Source organism: Telmatherina bonti, assembly GCF_933228915.1.
Source record: "Telmatherina bonti genome assembly, chromosome: 7".
NCBI lineage: Eukaryota > Metazoa > Chordata > Actinopteri > Atheriniformes > Telmatherinidae > Telmatherina > Telmatherina bonti.
This window is the reverse complement of record NC_136625.1, coordinates 29,739,458-29,757,965: the sequence shown is the minus strand read 5'-3', so window position 1 is coordinate 29,757,965 and position 18,508 is coordinate 29,739,458. Positions and strand designations below refer to the sequence as shown.

General features: G+C 40.1%; 1 protein-coding gene across 1 annotated transcript in view; it reads left to right on the top strand.

The window, feature by feature from the left end:
- Positions 1 to 18,508, top strand: part of carmil3 (capping protein regulator and myosin 1 linker 3) — a gene marked incomplete at its 3' end in the record, with an annotated part of 98,157 nt that overhangs the window by 63,137 nt on the left and 16,512 nt on the right. Inside the window, exons 17-28 of the mRNA XM_079243146.1 lie at positions 939 to 1,008; positions 1,116 to 1,197; positions 6,028 to 6,124; positions 6,202 to 6,256; positions 9,266 to 9,438; positions 10,245 to 10,313; positions 10,693 to 10,786; positions 12,902 to 13,000; positions 13,098 to 13,217; positions 16,572 to 16,685; positions 17,211 to 17,386; positions 17,477 to 17,564. Coding sequence (XP_079099272.1) covers positions 939 to 1,008; positions 1,116 to 1,197; positions 6,028 to 6,124; positions 6,202 to 6,256; positions 9,266 to 9,438; positions 10,245 to 10,313; positions 10,693 to 10,786; positions 12,902 to 13,000; positions 13,098 to 13,217; positions 16,572 to 16,685; positions 17,211 to 17,386; positions 17,477 to 17,564 — 1,237 coding nt within the window. The remainder of the gene's footprint in view (positions 1 to 938; positions 1,009 to 1,115; positions 1,198 to 6,027; positions 6,125 to 6,201; positions 6,257 to 9,265; positions 9,439 to 10,244; positions 10,314 to 10,692; positions 10,787 to 12,901; positions 13,001 to 13,097; positions 13,218 to 16,571; positions 16,686 to 17,210; positions 17,387 to 17,476; positions 17,565 to 18,508) is intronic.

Here is an 18,508-nt window from a genome sequence, read left to right as displayed (position 1 = left end):
CACCGAACATCTTTAAAGGCCGGACTTCAGTCAGAAGACACAGACTGAAGCCTCCCTGTTAGCCATCTTCCATCCTGCTGACTCGTTTCTGTGCAGGTCTCTGTTTTCTCACCAGCTCCAGGAAATCTGTCTTTCAGCCTGCTCACAGACAGCCAAGCAAAAAGAATCCTGTTTCCCTGCAGGGATAAATGGAACATTGCAATTTCAAAGTTTCTCTGCAAGGTGAATGGCCTGCTGTTAACTACCTATAGCCAAAAACACACACAATCAGCAGCAGAGAAAACAGACTTCCTAGCAGTCGATGTTGCGAGCTGCACGTTGGATCCGAGCCAAAATGGATGGAGTGGCCTCCCCCCTTACTACTTCTCCTCATTACCTTCTCATGGTGCTCAACTCTTAGATGTGATGCCCAGCAGGGCCACGATGTGCAAATGCACTTTTCTCCAATTTTTTTCCTGCCAGCAGAGCTTGTGTACACGAGTTTAAGTACAAAACACCTGGCAGCTTCTCCTGAATGGATATTGAAAGCTTTGCAGGTGATTTCTGTCGGGGACTTAATGAGCGATGAATCTTCATAGAAGCTTCTTTTCACTAATCTGGTTTTTTTTTGGGTTTTTTTACTGTGGCTCTAAAACTTTTAGTTGTACACAAGGAGAATGTAAAACAGGATGAAACGGCAGGTTGGGTTGGCTGATCCCATTTAGGTCCTTAGGAATGAAAGAAACTGCTGGATTTAAGTGGGAGTGGGTACTTTGCTTTGATTACTTTTCACTTGCCTGTCTTCCCTAATTGACTGTTAATCCACATTTAACCAACTAAAACCTTTCTCTCTTTTCCTATTTCTGTTATTGCACTTCTTTTTTTTTTTTTTGCCCAGTGGCCTTTGTGTTTCATGCAGTCTCTCTTTCCAGTCTTAACCTGCTTGTGTGTTCCTTCAGGGCTCTGTTCCTGGGTTTGTCTAATAACCCTCATATCTCTGACTTACACCTGGACATCAGCGGCTGTGAGGTAGGCTCCATAAGTCTTGGCTGCAGGTATATTCACTCATCATCTCTGCAGATTAACACTTGTGGTTATCCCATCATGTTCCTCCTGCCTCTGTCTTCCTCCCACAGTTGAGGTCAGCAGGTGCTGGAGTGATTCAGGAGCTGTTTCCTCGAGTTTCATGCGTGGGGACTTTAGACATCTCTGACAATGGTAGGAAACATTTCTGTACACAAACCCACAAGGGTTCCTTTCGATGGACGGTTTGCGTGATTTACACCCACAGCTGTTTGGATTCCTCATGCAGCTTTTGAAATGAAACATATTTCAATATGTGAGAGAATATTTGGAGAAAGTCTTTTATGTTAAAAACACAGTAATGTATGAAATTTTGGAAATTAGACTCTAGAGGGCAGTGCCATTGTGAGAAATGGAGCCCCAGCGCCTTCAGGGATTTAGTGGTAGAGTTGGGAGATGACTTAGACGGCTGCAGCGTTGAGGAGCAGGAAAGATGATCTAATAGGCAGAAAGACAGAATCATTATTATATTCACAGAACCAAGGTTAGGGGTTAATTGGACCAGAAATTATGCTAAAAGAAAAATGGATGAGAGCAGCGATGTGGAAAGTGAAGATGGATTTTTTTCTTTTAAAGGAAACGTGACAGAGATAACAGACCTGCAGCAAAACCCTGATTCACCAGAGGAATACAGACACAATGAGAGAGAACAGATTCTTGTTCTTTTTTTTTTTTTTATTTACTGGACCTACTCTTAAGCTATTTGCTAAGCTTAACATTGTCTACAGGAGTCAGAAGCAAAGGAAAGAAATTTAGCTGATTCCTGCGTTTTGTCATAAAGTAAATAATAATGCAGACGTACAGATGCACATGAAGTTATTTGAGGACAAAAATTGTGTATTTATGACACAAGAATGTTAGATATGTAATACAATTGAACAGTGGTGGCTTTAGCCTGTATCATGTGCATGAATTTAAAGATCAAGTCATCTGCATTTCAGGAAAATAAACTTACAACAGGGTTTATGTTGAGAGAGCAAATGTTCCCCAAACAATCAAATGCAACCATTTTAGTTAAATCACGTACAACAGAAGTGAAAAAGGGGAAGATGTGGGGTGTTTGAGGGATCTGCTGGTTTAATAAAACAATAAAATTCATTTGACTGTCATAAAGACAGATTTATGTTTATCACAGCTTGAGACCACAGTTATTAAACACACGTGATGCATATGTTGTTTATGATTTGATGCCGTTTCATTGGCTGTGCAGAAAACACCTGCTGTAACATACTACTAACCGGGACGACTTATCTGTTCAGACAAAAGAATCAGTGGTGTGCAGAAGCCTTCAGCAACAGTGAAATGTTACACGGAGGGCTTAAAATCACACATCTTACAGTTATGGCTGCTTATGCTTGAAATTCCCACTGGCCAAGAGTAACAGGGTATGATGTAATCCTTCGAGCTTTACGGATCAATATAATTTTGGTTGAGATTACCTTGGTGTGTTTTTTTTTTTTGTTGTTGTTTTTTTAAATTGGTCAAGATGTCTTGTTCCTTGTTTACGAGTTCTGCTGCTTTGTGAACAGTTTATGTAACATTAGTGAATGTTTTTGTAACATTGGTTTTTGTGTTGAATGTGTTAAACGGAACTTTCTCTGTCATCTTTTGTTTTGCAAACGGAAAGCCCCCATAACTTTGTTTTAACAGATGTATGTGAAGCTTGCTATAGTAGTTATGATTATTGAATGTCAGGCTGTAAGTCAGAATTATTTATGGTTTTCAGTCCCCAAAGAACTCATAACATGTTTTTTTCAAATAAGCAATTTATTGCAGGAATTGCAGCAAATTTATGTTTCAAAATTTTGTTCTTACAAATGTTTGCATTAAGAAATTATTTTTAAATCTCATACTAAAATTTTATTCATAAAAGGCAAACATCAAATGTTGCAAGACATTTACATTTTTTAGGAACAACAGAGTTCATCTTGACTTACCTGGCAATAACGCATCTTTAAAAAGCTGTGACACTGACGGTGTTTGTTTTTTTTAACTGGGAAGCATCCTTTCTTTTACCAACAACGTGTAAACCTACGGAAACAGAAGATAAATAGAATACTTTTGGGAGAGGAAAGTTTTATTACCCCTGCCATGGCAGCGGTCTTGTATGTGGCAGCGCTGGCTTGTCTGTCTCTTAGCAACATAACTCAAGGTTTTAGACAGATTTGAATTAAATTATCAGGAAATCTCAGAAATAAAATGAGGAACATTTTGGGGATGATCAGTCCAGCCTCCAGACTTTTGTACTACTAAGCCATGTTCAGATAACAGGAGCAATATGTGGTTTAGTGTTGTCTTGCAGAAATGGACAAGAAATATCTTTAAAATCTGCATAGTGGCTTTTCAGATTTGCAAGTTGCCAGTTCCAAAGCTACATTTCACCCCATCGTGCCATCAAAGATGTTGGCTTTTGAACTTACAACAAACTGTATGGTCCATCACCTCTGTAATGTAGAGGATGTTATGATCAGTCTTCTTTCCACTCCGCCTCAGTCCATCTCACGGAGGGTTTCACAGCGTCACTGGATCATGTTCACATATGGCTTCTTTGCATGACAGAGCTTTAGCCTGGATTTGTTTGTGGCATGGCAACATGTTTATACAAACATAATATCTGGAAGTGTCCCATGTTGTTATTTCCATGACAAAATAATCTTTATATTTATATATAATACAGAGTTGCTAGAGTAGCTGAAGATTAAAGGCATCTAATACAGATTTTTACCATGCAGCTTGTACACAGAGATGTTCCCACATCCACTGGATGTTTTGATGATATTCTACGCTTTATATAATGAAACATCAAACACTTTTATATGTTTCTTCAAGGGAATATTATTCTGAAGTTGTTTTAGAATGTTTAGATTTTTTTGTATATTGTGAAATCGCTGCACAGCTTTACTCCCATGAGACTCTACCTCTGTTTTTTTTAATAACCAATCATTTCATTGACCTGGTTTCCTGTTTTGTCTACTTCCATTCCAGCATATTGCAGTTTATATCCTAGTTTTTTTTTTTGTTTTTTGTTTTTTTTTTGTTTTTTTAGACATTTTTCCAGTTTTACTTAGAAATAGTAAAAATATACTACTCCTACCATTTCATTTGGTTTCTATGTTCAATTGTGAATCAAATATTGGTTTATAAGTTTGTAAATCATCATTGGGTGTCCCCAGCTTCTTTTTAAAACGTAGTATAAATATGAGATGACGTCTTGGAACAGACAGCTAAATATTTATTCATCTCTATATATATATATAAAGGCTGGTCTTTTTTTGGTTGACCTCATTTCCCCAAATTCTTCATAAATGATTTTTAGAGCTGTTTTGGTTTTTTTTGTTTTTTTTGTAACTAATTTAACATCATTATCATCGTAGCCAGCCAAGGCTTAATTGGGATCACAGTCCTTTGCTCCACTCTATGCTTTGAACACCAAATGTGAGTAATCTGTTCCAAATTGCTTCAGCAGTGTAAACAATTAGCGCACCGTAACTGTAAAAAGAAACATCCTGAATCTCTCTAGAATGATGATTCTTGCTTGTAAATGCAGATGCACCTGCTACAACAAGCCTTTAAAATGATTTTTCACCACCAGTGGAAGCATCACTTAGAGTAGATTCAGTAACTACTACCATCCCCAGATCCCAGAGGACGCGTATGAAATTAGATTTATGCCAATAAGATCAAACAAATCAGCCTTAAAGCAACAATAACATGAAGCAGTTTCATCACATTGTGTCCTACAGATCATGTTGGCCCACAGCTTCTGACAAGCACAAATTTGTGCTTAAAAATCTATTTTTGCTGACGTTGCTTGACTTTGCCCCTCCTGTTGACACGAAGCGTACACTGTCAGCTGGTCAAACTGGTTTATTGCATCTCTTTATGTTTGAGTTGTTGTTGTCAGTTTTAGAGCTTTCATGTGATGCGTTACTGTTAGTTTCCAGAAAACAAAGGAAAAAAAGTGAGTCGTGCCGGCTCCTGTAGCCCCTGGTATAGTAAACGTCCAGTGTTTTATCTATTTCGTCAAACACTGCTACTCCTGGTATATTGGATGCAACCCCCCCCCCCCCCCCCCCCCCCCACTGTTACGTTCATTCTGAAATGTTGTAAAGAATTGCCCCCCCACTGTGAAGCTGCAACATACTGAGTGAGGTTGTAGCATTCAGAACTGCTTGGCTTTTGTAGCTTTTAACTTCCTGACTAAAAAAAAACAAGCAAATGGGTTCAAACTGACCATCGTACCCCCTGAACAGCAGTTAATTCATGTGCTTTTTATCAGTAGCATTAATGTGTTTTTCCCAGAACTATCCATTCATGCAGTCCGTCTCGCTCTTCCTGATCTGTTGTTACAGGGAATAAACTTGCCTCGCATCTCTGTAAAAGCACTTGAGCTTATTTCTCCACAGATATATTTTCTCTCTGAATGAGGCGTTTTAGTGCTCCAAACAAGCAGACGTATCTCGTCATGGTTACAGCTTCCTCTCTTTTTAGCATTTTTTTTTTTTTTTTTTGAAAAGGTGAGTGGGCGTGAGAGTGGGAGATCATTGGGAATGTTTTGGAATTTCAGTGGGAAGTGAGATTTTTCTTCCAGAATGAAGTACAAGGGAAAGAAGACAGAGCGCTTTGTGTGCAAGAAACGTTCACACCTGGCAGAGTAAATGATGAGTCACCGCTGGGTGCGTCGCCCAGGACCGCTACGGAGCCCAGAAACTGTCAGTTTTAAGTGGGAAAAATATGACTTTCTGTTCCATGTAGCCATCTATATCTGGGCTTTTGGAGTTCAGACCAAGTCTCTCCCAGTTTCATGCCTGCTCTCATATTTTATTTGTGTTCGGAATGATGTAATTAAAGGTCAACTCTGATGCAGGATTTTATCCACAGAGCATAAGACTGCTGGCGTTGCATTTGTACTCCAGTAACGTGTGTGTGTGTGTGTGTTTGTGTGTGTGTTTGTGTGGGGATTAGGTTTGGATGCCGACTTGCTGGCTGTCATCCCAGCGCTCTCCCGGCACCCCTCTCTCAAACACCTGATGTTGGGGAAGAACTTCAACATCAAGGGCAGGTACGGACCAGGCTTGGATCCAGACGGTTTTGAAGATGCAGATGATGAATGTTTTCCTTCTGTTTCTGCCTCCTCAGGGCGCTGGATGAAATCCTGCAGAAACTAGTTCATCTGGTGCAAGAGGAAGAGTGTGTGAGTTTGATTATGTAACATATTGTAGACACACATGTACTCTCCGTGGTGTTATGCACAGATGCACGCCTACACAAGCCTCACAGATTTGTCACCACACACACACACACACACACACACACACACACACACACATATAAAAGCATGCTTAGTCCCCATTCATGTTTGTTCAGTTTCAATCTTCCACCTGCCACATGCAAGGTGCAAACGTGCACAGAAGTCAGATTTGTAAGCATGAAGAATGATTCATTTGGTCTCGGTTTATTTGCGAGACTCCCGAGGCTTTCTCCGCTCTGCAAATCCAGCGTGACAAGATGCTTACTCAATTATTTACCACTGTTGATGGTGATGGCTCACAACGGAGCTCTTTCACAGACTGCAAACTGATACTTTTGTGCATGTGCACAAACACAGGCACGGGTGCAGAAGCACACACTTGAAGGAAGTGCATAACTAGTTTGTCAGATCTTGGTTAGTCATCTTGTGCAGTAAGTGATGGCAACGCAAACTCCAAAATCAGTTGAATGCACCCTGAAGACATTTTTTTTTATTGCTGTGAGCTCCATGTGAAGAAAGACAACAAGAAAAACACAATTTTAATGGAATGAAATATATTTTTAAACTGCACAAAAACTTTCTGGAAGCAAGATTTTACAGCTAGAAGACTGTTAGCCTGCATACACAGTACTTTGTAAGCTAGTAAATAGACTGTAGTTGTCTATAAGCAAATTTCTCCCATGTTTTTGGGCTCAAAGCAAACTTCTGCTGCATCTTAATGCTGTTTTTTTTTTTTTCTTTGACATGATAAGAAAAATATTGATCTTTAAGTTATGCAAAGAAATGAGGATTGCTTAGGATGTCATTGAAGTGTGAATTAAAAACTTGGATTATTAAGAGACTTGAAGCCTAAGTAAAGATAAAATTGGATATTTGAATGGAAATGTCATCAGGTGTTGTGGAAACAATGTTGTCAATCACGAGGAGTCTGGTTCTGAAGTGAAAAAGATTACGAATTTATTGAACAGAAAATAAGAATGAACAAAATAATACAAACTGCAGTTTGGAGAGACAGTTCAGAGGTCCGATGGGGTGGAAAGTCTGAAATGCTCTGAAAAGTTCTACACAAAACTACTTTTTAAGCCCTCGCCTACAATACGTCAATCGCATGTCATAAACCTGTTATTATAAACAAGAAATGTCTGTTGTTGCTTAAAAGGTTAGGTCAGACTGAACCCTAAGTTCTAATCTCGCTAATGGCACCGTGGTATCTGACTCCTTAGCTGTAAAACTCTTCAAAGGAAGAGTGTTCTAATTAATCAGATCCCAGGCGTCTGAATGCAGACATCTCAGGGCCTCTACACATTAACTATGTCTGTAAGGGGAATAAATAGACACTGTGTAGCTAAGCTTAAGTTCTTAAGTTCATCGTGACTTTTACAGAAAGCCCACAGAGCCATAATCAGAAATTAATATATGCTAAGGATTATGAAATATGTGAAAATCTAAGAACATAAAATTTCCACAACAAAGGTGTGGAAAATTGTTTCTTAAAACAACCAAAAAAAAAAAAAAAAAAAGCTAAATAGCAACTGTGGTGGTGCAATTAATTACATTTTTTTAATATTATTCGGGGTAGTCTGAAATCCTTGATGCAACAGACTAGGATTTAAGGCTAACCATGTCCCATCCCCAACGCTGATGTCATAAGATGTTACTACATCAGCTAGCTGTGTGTGTCTGACAGCTAGCTAATGGTTGTATCCTACAATTGCCAGAATTAGCTGAATTTGAGCTACTTAAACTGCAGGTGCAAATTAATTTAAAATTGATTTATTTTTGTGTTCAGCTCTTTGTTTCAGCTGTTGTTGTGTCAAAGTGCTCTACAAACAAAGTTAGTTTAAAAAGATGTGAGGAGCTACACATCAGCTCAAATAATCAGATTTATGCTGTTTGGATTGAAGAGTTGCTGTTTTGTGTTTCTACTTGCTGAAACTACTGTTTCAGGGGTTAGAGGGATAAACGAAAGGGTGACCTCTGAGTTCATGCAAAGCAATGCTGATAAAGAGTTAAGAATCACCAAAACCAGACTTAATTTGCTGGAAATTTTACAAACCTAGACTGCAACAGCTTTGGTTAATGATACACAACAACTTCAGCTACACCAACAGTGTAGAGGCCAATGGCAGAAGATAAAAATGCCATGAAATTGAACACTAAATGTCTAAAAATCTTTGCTAGCTTAATCCACAGCTGGAAGGTTGCCCAAAAAATGTAGCATTTAGCATTCGTAAAGTGTCTTTTGTAATATTTCCTGGAAGCAGTGTGGTTAGCTTCAAACTTTGTTGTGTTAGTGCAGTTCATATGATCTGATCTGAGATCAGCCCAGCAGAGACACCCACAGTGTCTCTGATCAGAGAACACTGCTTGTCTCTTGATGATTTTAAAAGCTGCTTTTATATGTCTGACTATTGTTTAAATCATGCTTGTGTTGCTGAGACACTGAACACATGTAGCAAATTCAGAACGCAGATTAAATCCCTGTGTTCTTGGATTTTAACCATAGACTGTATAAACGGTCTATGGTTAAAATCACTTGCCTCTGGGCATTTCCATGTGGTTAAATCTAACAGCTGCAAAAAGTTACTTGTAGATAAAAAAAAAAAAGTTAAATTCCAAATTGGATTTGATTTAAAACCAGATTTTTATTCAAGATCTTTTAGCATTTAAGTTGAAATCTTTTAGAATTTTAACATATTTTTCTAATCGACTATATCTTCTACAAACTGTGGTTTTCTTTGTAAAATAGCTGATGGGAGACGTGACTTCTAACCAGCCTCAGGTGCATGGATGACATGTACCCTCCTCATTTCTGCATTGCTAGCCCCCCTTACACTCATTAAAATCCTATAAAACTCCAGTTGTACATGTGTGTCGTGACAAATTCATTCTATTCAAATCTGTTCTCAAATTTCCCAATCTGTCTCTGCGCCTTTTCCATGATCTCCTCAGGCTCTACAGTCGCTCTCCCTGGCCGACTCGAGGCTTCGCCAGCGCGGCACGGTGCTGGTCAACGCCCTGGGCTCCAACGCCTGCCTCCGGAAGGTGGACCTCAGTGGCAACCTCCTGGAGGACTCTGGAGCCAAAATGCTCAGCAAAGCTCTGCAGATCAACACAAGCCTCAGGTTTGTGCTTCCACCTGTGATGTTTCTTTTTGATGAATTAAAAAATGAAGAGGAGAGAGGAAGACGGGCAAATTGTAAGTGATATGGAGGTAAATCAGGGTGATGACGCAACGGTTCATCAGCTGTGACTGAGAAAAGATGACACTGAAAAAAATTTATTTTTCATACAATTATGGGAAAGAGTTTGTAGGAACTGGAAAAGCAGCAGAGGACAGAAATGAGAGTGGGATGTGAGATGGGAAGGGCTGGGGGAGGAAGACCTCCTAAGGAGAGAGATTTTGATGATTACATTTCTAGGGCAAAGCAAGGTGGGGGGGCAGAAGGATAGGTATAACTGGAATATAGATTAAAGGGAAGAAGGGTTGTGTGACTGGAGTTGGACAGTTGAGTGTAGGTGGATGACTTATTCAGTGAAAATTACACAAGCTCATTAGCTGCACAGCAGACATTTCTGCCTTCCAAATGCTCCGTTACACACACACACACACACACACACACACACAACCACTTTGCCCAAACAAGGAATGTCCAAACAAGTATCCTAAAATGTCAGAGATATCTTTTTGCAGCTGCATGGCCACTGAAGTGCTGTATAAGAGAGTGTGTGTGTGTGTGTGTGTGTGTGTGTGTGTGTGTGTGTGTGTGTGTGTGTGTGTGTGTGTGTGTGTGTGTGTGTGTGTGTGTGTGTGTGTGTGTGTGTGTGTGTGTGTGTGTGTGAAAGAGAAGCTTTGGAAGGAGACTGATCCTCCTCTTCCTCATCTGTGAGTCTGTCTCACCCCATTTCCTGCTGGTTTGATCCCCCTCAGAAGTGTGACGTGGGACCGCAACAACACCACAGCAACAGGCTTCCAAGACGTGGCGAGAGCTCTGGAGCAGTAAGCCAAACACAACACACACACGCGTCGTTTTGAAGAGGGGATACACACATGAAACAGATCAGTCACACGGCTATATAAAAGGCAGATAACCATCTCTGTACACTGTTTACTATTTCACAGCGTTTCATCAGTCTTCTGACATGTGTGTCAGTCAAAAGTGCGTGTGGGTGTGAAGTTTCTTCTTTGTGTCTGTGTGTAAATGTCCGTGTGGGTGTGTACTTGCACATTTGGGAATTGGTGACAACTGTTACAAAGAGCCCCGAGCAGTTTTTGTTTGTTCTAATTACTGTGATTCCTTCTGTTTGTTTGTCTTTTTGCAAAAGTAAAGTTACTTTTCTTCTCTTCCTCCATTTCCTCTTTTCTCTCCGATAATTAGCAACTTCACCCTGCAGTACATGCCTCTTCCTCTCAGTGACATCAGTCAGGCGTACCGCAGCGCACCAGAGAAGACTGATCAGGCCCTGGCCAAGGTGAGGAGGCCTTTTCCTCTTCCATCTGCTGTATCATGTTAAAAACACACTCCTGGTTAACGACAGCATTAACTCAGGGTCAGACTGATTCATTGGTTTGATAAATGGGAGGATTCATTCATGGTTAGATTTTTGTAAAATATTTCATGTCAAACGGGTCTGCCTTCAGATTTTAAAGGTTTGTAAAAATCCGTAAACTGAATGAGCCCATGATGCGCGTGTCAGACTTTCAGTCCTGTTTGGATGGTGTGTGAGAGTTTCTTTAAATAAATGATGCTTTTGTTGTAGCCTGATAAGAATATTAACCTTGAGCAGCTGATTGTTCAAAAAGAAAAAATCAGTTCTAGCCATAAATGCAATAAAAGACTGATTATTCTTCACCTAGTTTCATGTGCAGAAGGCTTGAAAGCAGGATGCAGCGAATTTTGGGTTCAACAGAAGTTTTTTTCTTTATGTAAGAATTGATTAGTTATTGATTGTTGGTATAAGAGGACACGCTTCAGCTTGATCTGTTCAGTATGAACTGATTTCAGTCGTGCTGTCTCTGTTTTAGTATCTGCATGATGGTCACATGCAGCAGCCCAGAGTCCAGTCCTTCTTTTTGTCAGTTTGGTGTTATATGGTAGATTTTTAATAGACTGTAAACTTCTTCATGGTTGCCTTTCCATTTAGGATGTGCTTGCTTTAAATTTTTCCTCAGAGGGCTCTAAGTGAACTTTCTGATCACTTCACTGGTCGATTATAATCTGACTTCATTTCAGATAATTTGGTAAATGAAAGTTCTGACCAACTGAGTACAACTAGACGCATTCAATCATATTTCTTTCATTAGCAATTTTTTTTGTTGTTGTTGTTTTTTTACATGAAAATGTGGAGCAACTTTCACTCAGTAACCTCAGTTGCAGAACAAATTTTTAAAGACACATTACCAAACGTTTTCCATTTTCCAAGTGATGTGTCCCTATTGGCTAATTCAGCATCCATCCTGCATCCCACCTGACCTGTTCGCGGTCTCCCGTCAGCGAAAGATGATCATACAGTGACTCTTGTTTTGTCTATTTCCCTTGTTTAATCTTTCATTTCTTTGCTGAATCAGCGACGGTGCAACACACACACCAGTGTGTTTACATCCATTTTCTAACCTGCGTGTGAAACTAAACGTCCCGGATGAAAATGTTGTATTATGCAGTTTTTCAGCCTCAGTATCCTGCTGGGCAGCAGCAGCTCCAGAAACGCACATGACAGATGTAACTGTGTCATCCCACACATCCAGATTGCAGAGTTTAAAGGTCAGAAAGTTACGTAATGCGTCTTGAAAGGTCTATGATGAATTTGATTAGAAATTTTGGAAATAAATAAATAAATAAAGCTGCTCTAGCAATCTCTACCATTTGGTCTGTGTATGCAATGCCAAAAATGTTTGAGATTCAGACCATTTTACCATTTTAACTGTATTATGTCATTTCAACAATTTGGTAAAAAACATTTATTTTTACAGCCAAATGTAAAGGAACAAAAGTATAAAAAAAAAAAAAAACAATGTTATCTGAAGTTTTCATTCACACATAAGTAATGTACTTCAGTCGCACCACATGTCACCTGAACTGTAAGCTGCTGTTAACAGGGCAAGTGTTTTTATAGGACATGTTTACCTGTCAGAAACCTAACATCAGCTGTGGATGTGTGCAGAGTCTCAGACTGCAAGTCCTTGTTCAAGCAGATCAGATGTGATGCGAGCTGGTCTTAATGATTGTTTCACTCCAGCAGAATCCCTTTAGGGTCTGCATGTCGTACATAAACCTTTTAATTACACGATGATTTTGTTTGCCTCTGCATTATCTGAACCTCATCAGTCCTTGAGGACAGCTTGATTCCATCTTTCTGTACATAAGATGATGATGCAGGAACCTTTTTCCACCTGCTGAGTCAAGGAAATAAATTAAAGACGTCCTTTTCTTGTTTCTGGGGATCTAAAGTCTTTCTTCAGTCTCCTTATTACCATGCAAATGGACTTGTCTGTTGTCTCCTGCACGCCGCACTTCGCAAACACCTGTCATCTCTGTTGCTTTGTTTTCTGTGTGTGTGTGTGTGTGTGTGTGCGCGCACATCCAACAGATCCAGCGCGCCCTGCTTAGAAACAACCAGACTCAGCGTTTCTCCCAGAAACAGGCTCTCAGGCTGCACCAAGGCCTCGTCACCAGTACTGCAGAACAGGTGTGTCTGTGTGCTCGTGGAGATAAGGTCAACAATTCTGATTGTAGATTGAATTGTTTTCGTGTGCATTATTCATTAGTTTATTGTGCGTGTGCAGGTGATGGAACGACTGTGTGTGCGGGTGCAGCAGCAGGTTTGTGTCCTGAAAGGCTGCGAGGAAGGAGAGGAGGTCCAGACGGCCAGACAAATCCTCAAGGAAGCCAGGAACTCCAGAGCTGTGAGTGGACTCCCATCACTTGTTCCGATTCAAAGCACACTGCTACAGATGGACTGCATTAGATTAGTAGTGTGTGTTACTGCATATGTGGTGTTGTTTTCCTGGCATACTTTATGCTGTGGTGGAAAACAATTAGATATGTTCACTCAGCTTTTCACTCTATGTTCACTTCACCACACCTAAGTGGAAAATATTGTTTGTGTTCTACTGCATTTGTTTGACCAGCAGCGCTGCAGGTTACTTCGCTTTTTTACAGGCTTCACTTTCCTGACAAAAACGTGACATTGCACATTGGCTTGATTTCTGACCCTGCAGCGTAAACTAGGGGATTTTTTTTAAGTTATTCAACTAGATTCAGCTGCAGAGGATCATCCTGGATACTCATTCATGCAGGACTTCTATGTGTTTAATGCCAATCTTTTTAAACATGCTCTCTCATGGTATCCATTGCATTGCAGTGCAGAGCACTAATCTTCATTAGCATTGTTAATAGTTATTTAGTATTGGTTTGATATAATAAAGCTACAATGAAGCGCTGTGTGTGGGGAGGCTGCTTGGCATGAGGTGACAACTGATCACAGAAGTCGATGTGCAATGTCACATTCATTTCTCCTCAGAGTTGGATTTTGGATCCTGTTTCAGGTATTTAGTTAAATTACAATCTAATTTCATTTAATTGATGCATAATGTTGGTGAACTGAGACTTGAGAAACGGAGGCACCACCAGACCACCGCTTTGCGCTGCTGGAAGAAGGCATGACTCTGCCTGCCGCTCTTCAGCTCGATGCGGTCATCTCTCAGGAGCACCGTTCATCTGGATTCATCAGACTATTTTTTCCTAAGATTTTTGCTGGTACTTTTAATGACCAGGTGTCTTGAAGCTTATTTGAAGAAAAAAGAAGTTTTCTCAGACTCAGTAATGTTTTATGACGGCCGTCTTTTTCTCTGTGAAGTTAGTTTTCCTTGATTCGCTTCAGCAGTCTTGAATTTTTAGAATTTTCTGGATTCATTTCCATGTTTTATAAAAAAAACTTTAGTTCTGATAATTAAGAAAATACTTTAAGTGCTTTAAAAGTAATCTGAAAATCTTGTAGTTGAAGATTACCCATCTCATCCATGAAAGCAACCCCACCACCAGCGTCTCTCTGTGATGGAACAGTGTGGAAAGTGAAGAGTTGCATACATGGACTTAAATTGACGATCAGATAGTCCAGGTGTTAGTAACCTCTTTTTAACAACTGTTGGGGTTAGTTCAAGACTAAAGCTTTGGGTTAGACTATTTAACCTCTTCCTACCTGAGTTGGGGTACTTTACAAACGGAAGTTACTAAACTCTGCCAAAATGGCCATTTTAGAAACCTTTCCTGAACTTTCTGCATTAAAATCTCCATGATTTTGTTCTGCTTCACTTTATCAGAGTCGACCTTTGCCGAGATTATTTTCACATGGTGTGTTATGATTTAATACAAGTTTGGAGCTTCAGCTGCATTATCTAAAAGGAATATTAATTCTGAAAGTGTTTTTTGGTTTTACTTAAGTTTAAAAGTTTTTTCCATGTATGCTGTGCGACATCTTAAATTATTCCGCATCATCTGATATTTATACATCCTAACAAATCTCACAAGTGTTCCCTTTATGACTTCAGAAGTATTCATATGAATATTGTGGCTGCAGAAAGATACTCATTTTATTATGGATGTGCAACTTTGGAGCGGAGGCGCTGGCCTCAAACGGCTAAATCCTGCCTGGGAAATGGACCCTCCATGTTAACTAAGGACTGGAAAGGGCAACAGTAAAGCAATAGCTGAATAAATGTCTTTAAGTCCCAACAAAGACGTTTTAATAAATATTCTGGAAGTTAAACCATTAAGCAAAGGTTTAGTGGTCACATGTTCTATACAGGAAATGAACTGGGTCATTCTCTGTTACAGAACCTTGCAATTCTAATCAATAATCCTAATAATGCTTAATTAGTCCTGTGGGATTGATCAATGTCTTTATTAAATGAACAATAAGCTGCATTTTAGAAGAATTTGGCTTTCCGAGTTGTGATAAAAATCTCAGCCTGCTGAGCCATCAGACCAGCAGTTATCATTATCACCCTTCTGAAGATCTAAAAAAAAAGCTTGCAGCAACAACTGCAAATTACCTCAAAGTTTTTAGCTTTTTTTTCCAGCTCAGACTGGAGGCTGGTATCGCCTTTTGGAATGAGACACAAATGAAATCCAAAGAAAAAGAACAGAAAAATGTCATATGGTGTAGCTTGTTTAGGTACACAGCAGAGTTAGGAGATGAGAATTATGGAGATTCTGCAAACAAGCCGGAGCCAGACGTGTCTTTAAGGTACAAACACTGCAGAGCGGCTTCATCTAATGGAAGCTGGAAAGAATTCTGTTTTGGCATCACACTGGTGAAGAATTAATAACCCAAATATCAATATGCACATCTGCACCTCTAACACACAAAACACGCCTCGCATCGCCTCTTTCTCAGACAGCAGAGAGGCAGCAGCAACATGCTGATAAATCGGACATGTGCTCTCAGCTTTTAAACAATGTGACATTTAATTCCATTCATCTGTGATTAGTAAAAACCTGCCCACTGCTGAGCCTCTGCCATCAGCTCGTTTTGTATCCACTTCTGGCTGAATTTAATGTTTATGTTGCACACAAAATATTCCTCCTCTTTCTTTTTCTATTCTCCTTTGTGCTGTCACACACTTACATCAACAAAAAGGTGGGCAATTCTGGTCCTAATTACACTCACGATCAAAGAAGAGCCAAGCTGGAGCACCGCTCCCTGTTTGGACCTGCTTTTCCATAATTTCCTGCTATTTTGCACTTCTAAGCAGGACATACTGGTGCTATTTAACATACTTCTGTATTATTTAGCAAAACGATCGCATGATCAGTGTTTTAATCATATGCAGCATCTGTCAGCAGCTTTTCTACTTAAAACGGTATGTTTTAGAAAAAGCCCATGTGATGTATACTGAATATTATTAGGTGAAATTGCTATGATATGAAGAAATTGTGCAAATGATGATGGATTATCCTCATTATTGTGTGAGATTACAGTTTTCCTGTACAATCCAGCAACATTCGCTTCATCTCGACTGACTGCAGCATCTGCATGCTACCTTCATACCTCTGTGTTGATTTAAAAAGTCTAATAAAGATGTAGTGACATCGCTTTGAGAAGCCACCCTAAAATAACTGGTTTTCCATTTAAATATTTACAGTATATTTAGTTATTTTTAGGTTTACTTGTATAATTTTTAAAGTAGGACTTCTGCTTGTGATTTGTTTCATGCTGAGTGAATGGTGTGTTTTGTTTTGTTTTTTTTCCCTATCAGCTGTATCCGTCTCTGTGTGAGTTGGCCCATGTGTTGTCAGTGGACGGCCCAGTCAAACAACGCCTGGACATTCTGGCCGGAGAACTGGCCAAGGCTGCTGACAAAGAGCTGCAGGTAAGGCCAAGAGGACTGAACCATCTCTGTGTTTGCAGAAACACTCATTTCCTGATGCATTTTTTATTTTCAACCGTAGTGAACTGCTTGCATTTAAATAGCCCACTAATGTTGCATGACTCTGTGTGAGGGCGAGGCCGGTATGCTGACTTCAAAGGAAAGGTGGCGTTCAAATTCACATGGAAGAAATGGCGTTTACCCCGAGGAGCAGTCAGGGGTGCATTGTGTTGAATTTGGTGTTTGCATGCCCGATGCTAGTTGTTTTGCATTTAGATGCATTATTTATTTGCACATTTTTTTGTAGATGCAAAAATGTCCCACTGATAAAGATAAACATCTGCAGCAGTGTGCCATAAGAAATGTTACCGTAGCAACTGAATGAACTGCTGCACTGCATGAGTGAGACTATACAGGAGTGAAAATCTAAGCAGGCTAGCAAAGAGACGGAATAATGAAATGCAACTGAACAGCTGATGAAATGTGCAGCACTGAAAGTGATGCAAGCGTTGGGTCGTGTCTGTCCAGGTGGTTGTGGACTCCATGGTGTCTTTATGTCGCGAGCTGTGCCCCATGTCCTGCTCAGCCGCGGAGAGACTCAGCCCTCCTTTGTCCTCCATTTCTGAACAAGTTTCCATTCCTCGCTCTGCCATCCACAACGCCCTGATGGAGAGAGCCGCGGAGGATATCAACCGAGCCTTGGAGTAGGAAAACAAAGCAGTCCGAAATGTTCAAACCGGTGTCAGAACTTAGGTGTGAATACTGACTTGATTTGTTTTTCTTTGTTGTATCAGGGAGGTGAAGCTGTCTGTGGTCTCCTATCTGACCAACTCCATCGTGGATCAGATTCTGCAGGAGCTCTACACCACTCATAAAACCCTGGTACTGGTAATACCACTTTAATGCATGACTTCACTTAGATTTTAGAAGAAAGTGTCGTGTTGTAGTTTAACATTTTTGTGTAGCACTCATCCCTTTAGATCAGTTTACCCAGTGAGGTAACAAGTCAGAGAAGGAAGGAAGTCAGAAAATGAATAGTGAAGCCAAAAAAAGTCAACCCAAAGACCTAAAACCTGTTTTATATCTTCAGATGCACCTGTCTGTTTCTATCAGACCTTAGACAGACATTTTTAACACAATCACAAGAGATATGACCTCTTCACAAAAGCTCTAGATATGAGTTGATCAAATGCTGACTACTTTAATTGTAGTTCGAGCTTGTTAGAGCCAGGAATGCCAAAAGAAAATAATATAACTGTAACAAAGTGCTGATGAAAACCAAGACAATTGCACTGGACGATCTACATATGTTCCCACTGGACTCCAGTCGGTCTTTGTCCAGGCTGAATTTGGTTTCTTCCGGGGCATTCATGCATCCATTCATTATTTGAACTGCTTAATCCAGTCTACCCCTGCAGTCTGTGGGTGAGAAGCGGGATGCACCCTGGACAGGTCGCCAGTCCATCGCAGGGCCTCTTTCAGGGCACTGTTCAGCTATTTCAGAGACTGTCCTCTATTGGAAGCAATAAGCTATAACATGTAGAAGGGCCTTTACGAAACTGCAACATGTAGAGCACATTAAAGTATGTTGAAGGCTTAAATATAGAGAGAATCCATCAATGACAGCAGTGAGGGGAAGCAGCTGGGTCCAGAAAGCAAAATGAGCAGGATAGAGTTGAATTCTGAGTTGAACTGATCAGTCAACCTGAATGTCTTTAATTCCCTCCACAAGTCGCATCTTATTTTGTTTCCATGCTGTCTGATACACTGGTAACCTTGGCATGAACTCGAATGATGTCTCAGGACAGAACAGATAACTCTTTAGC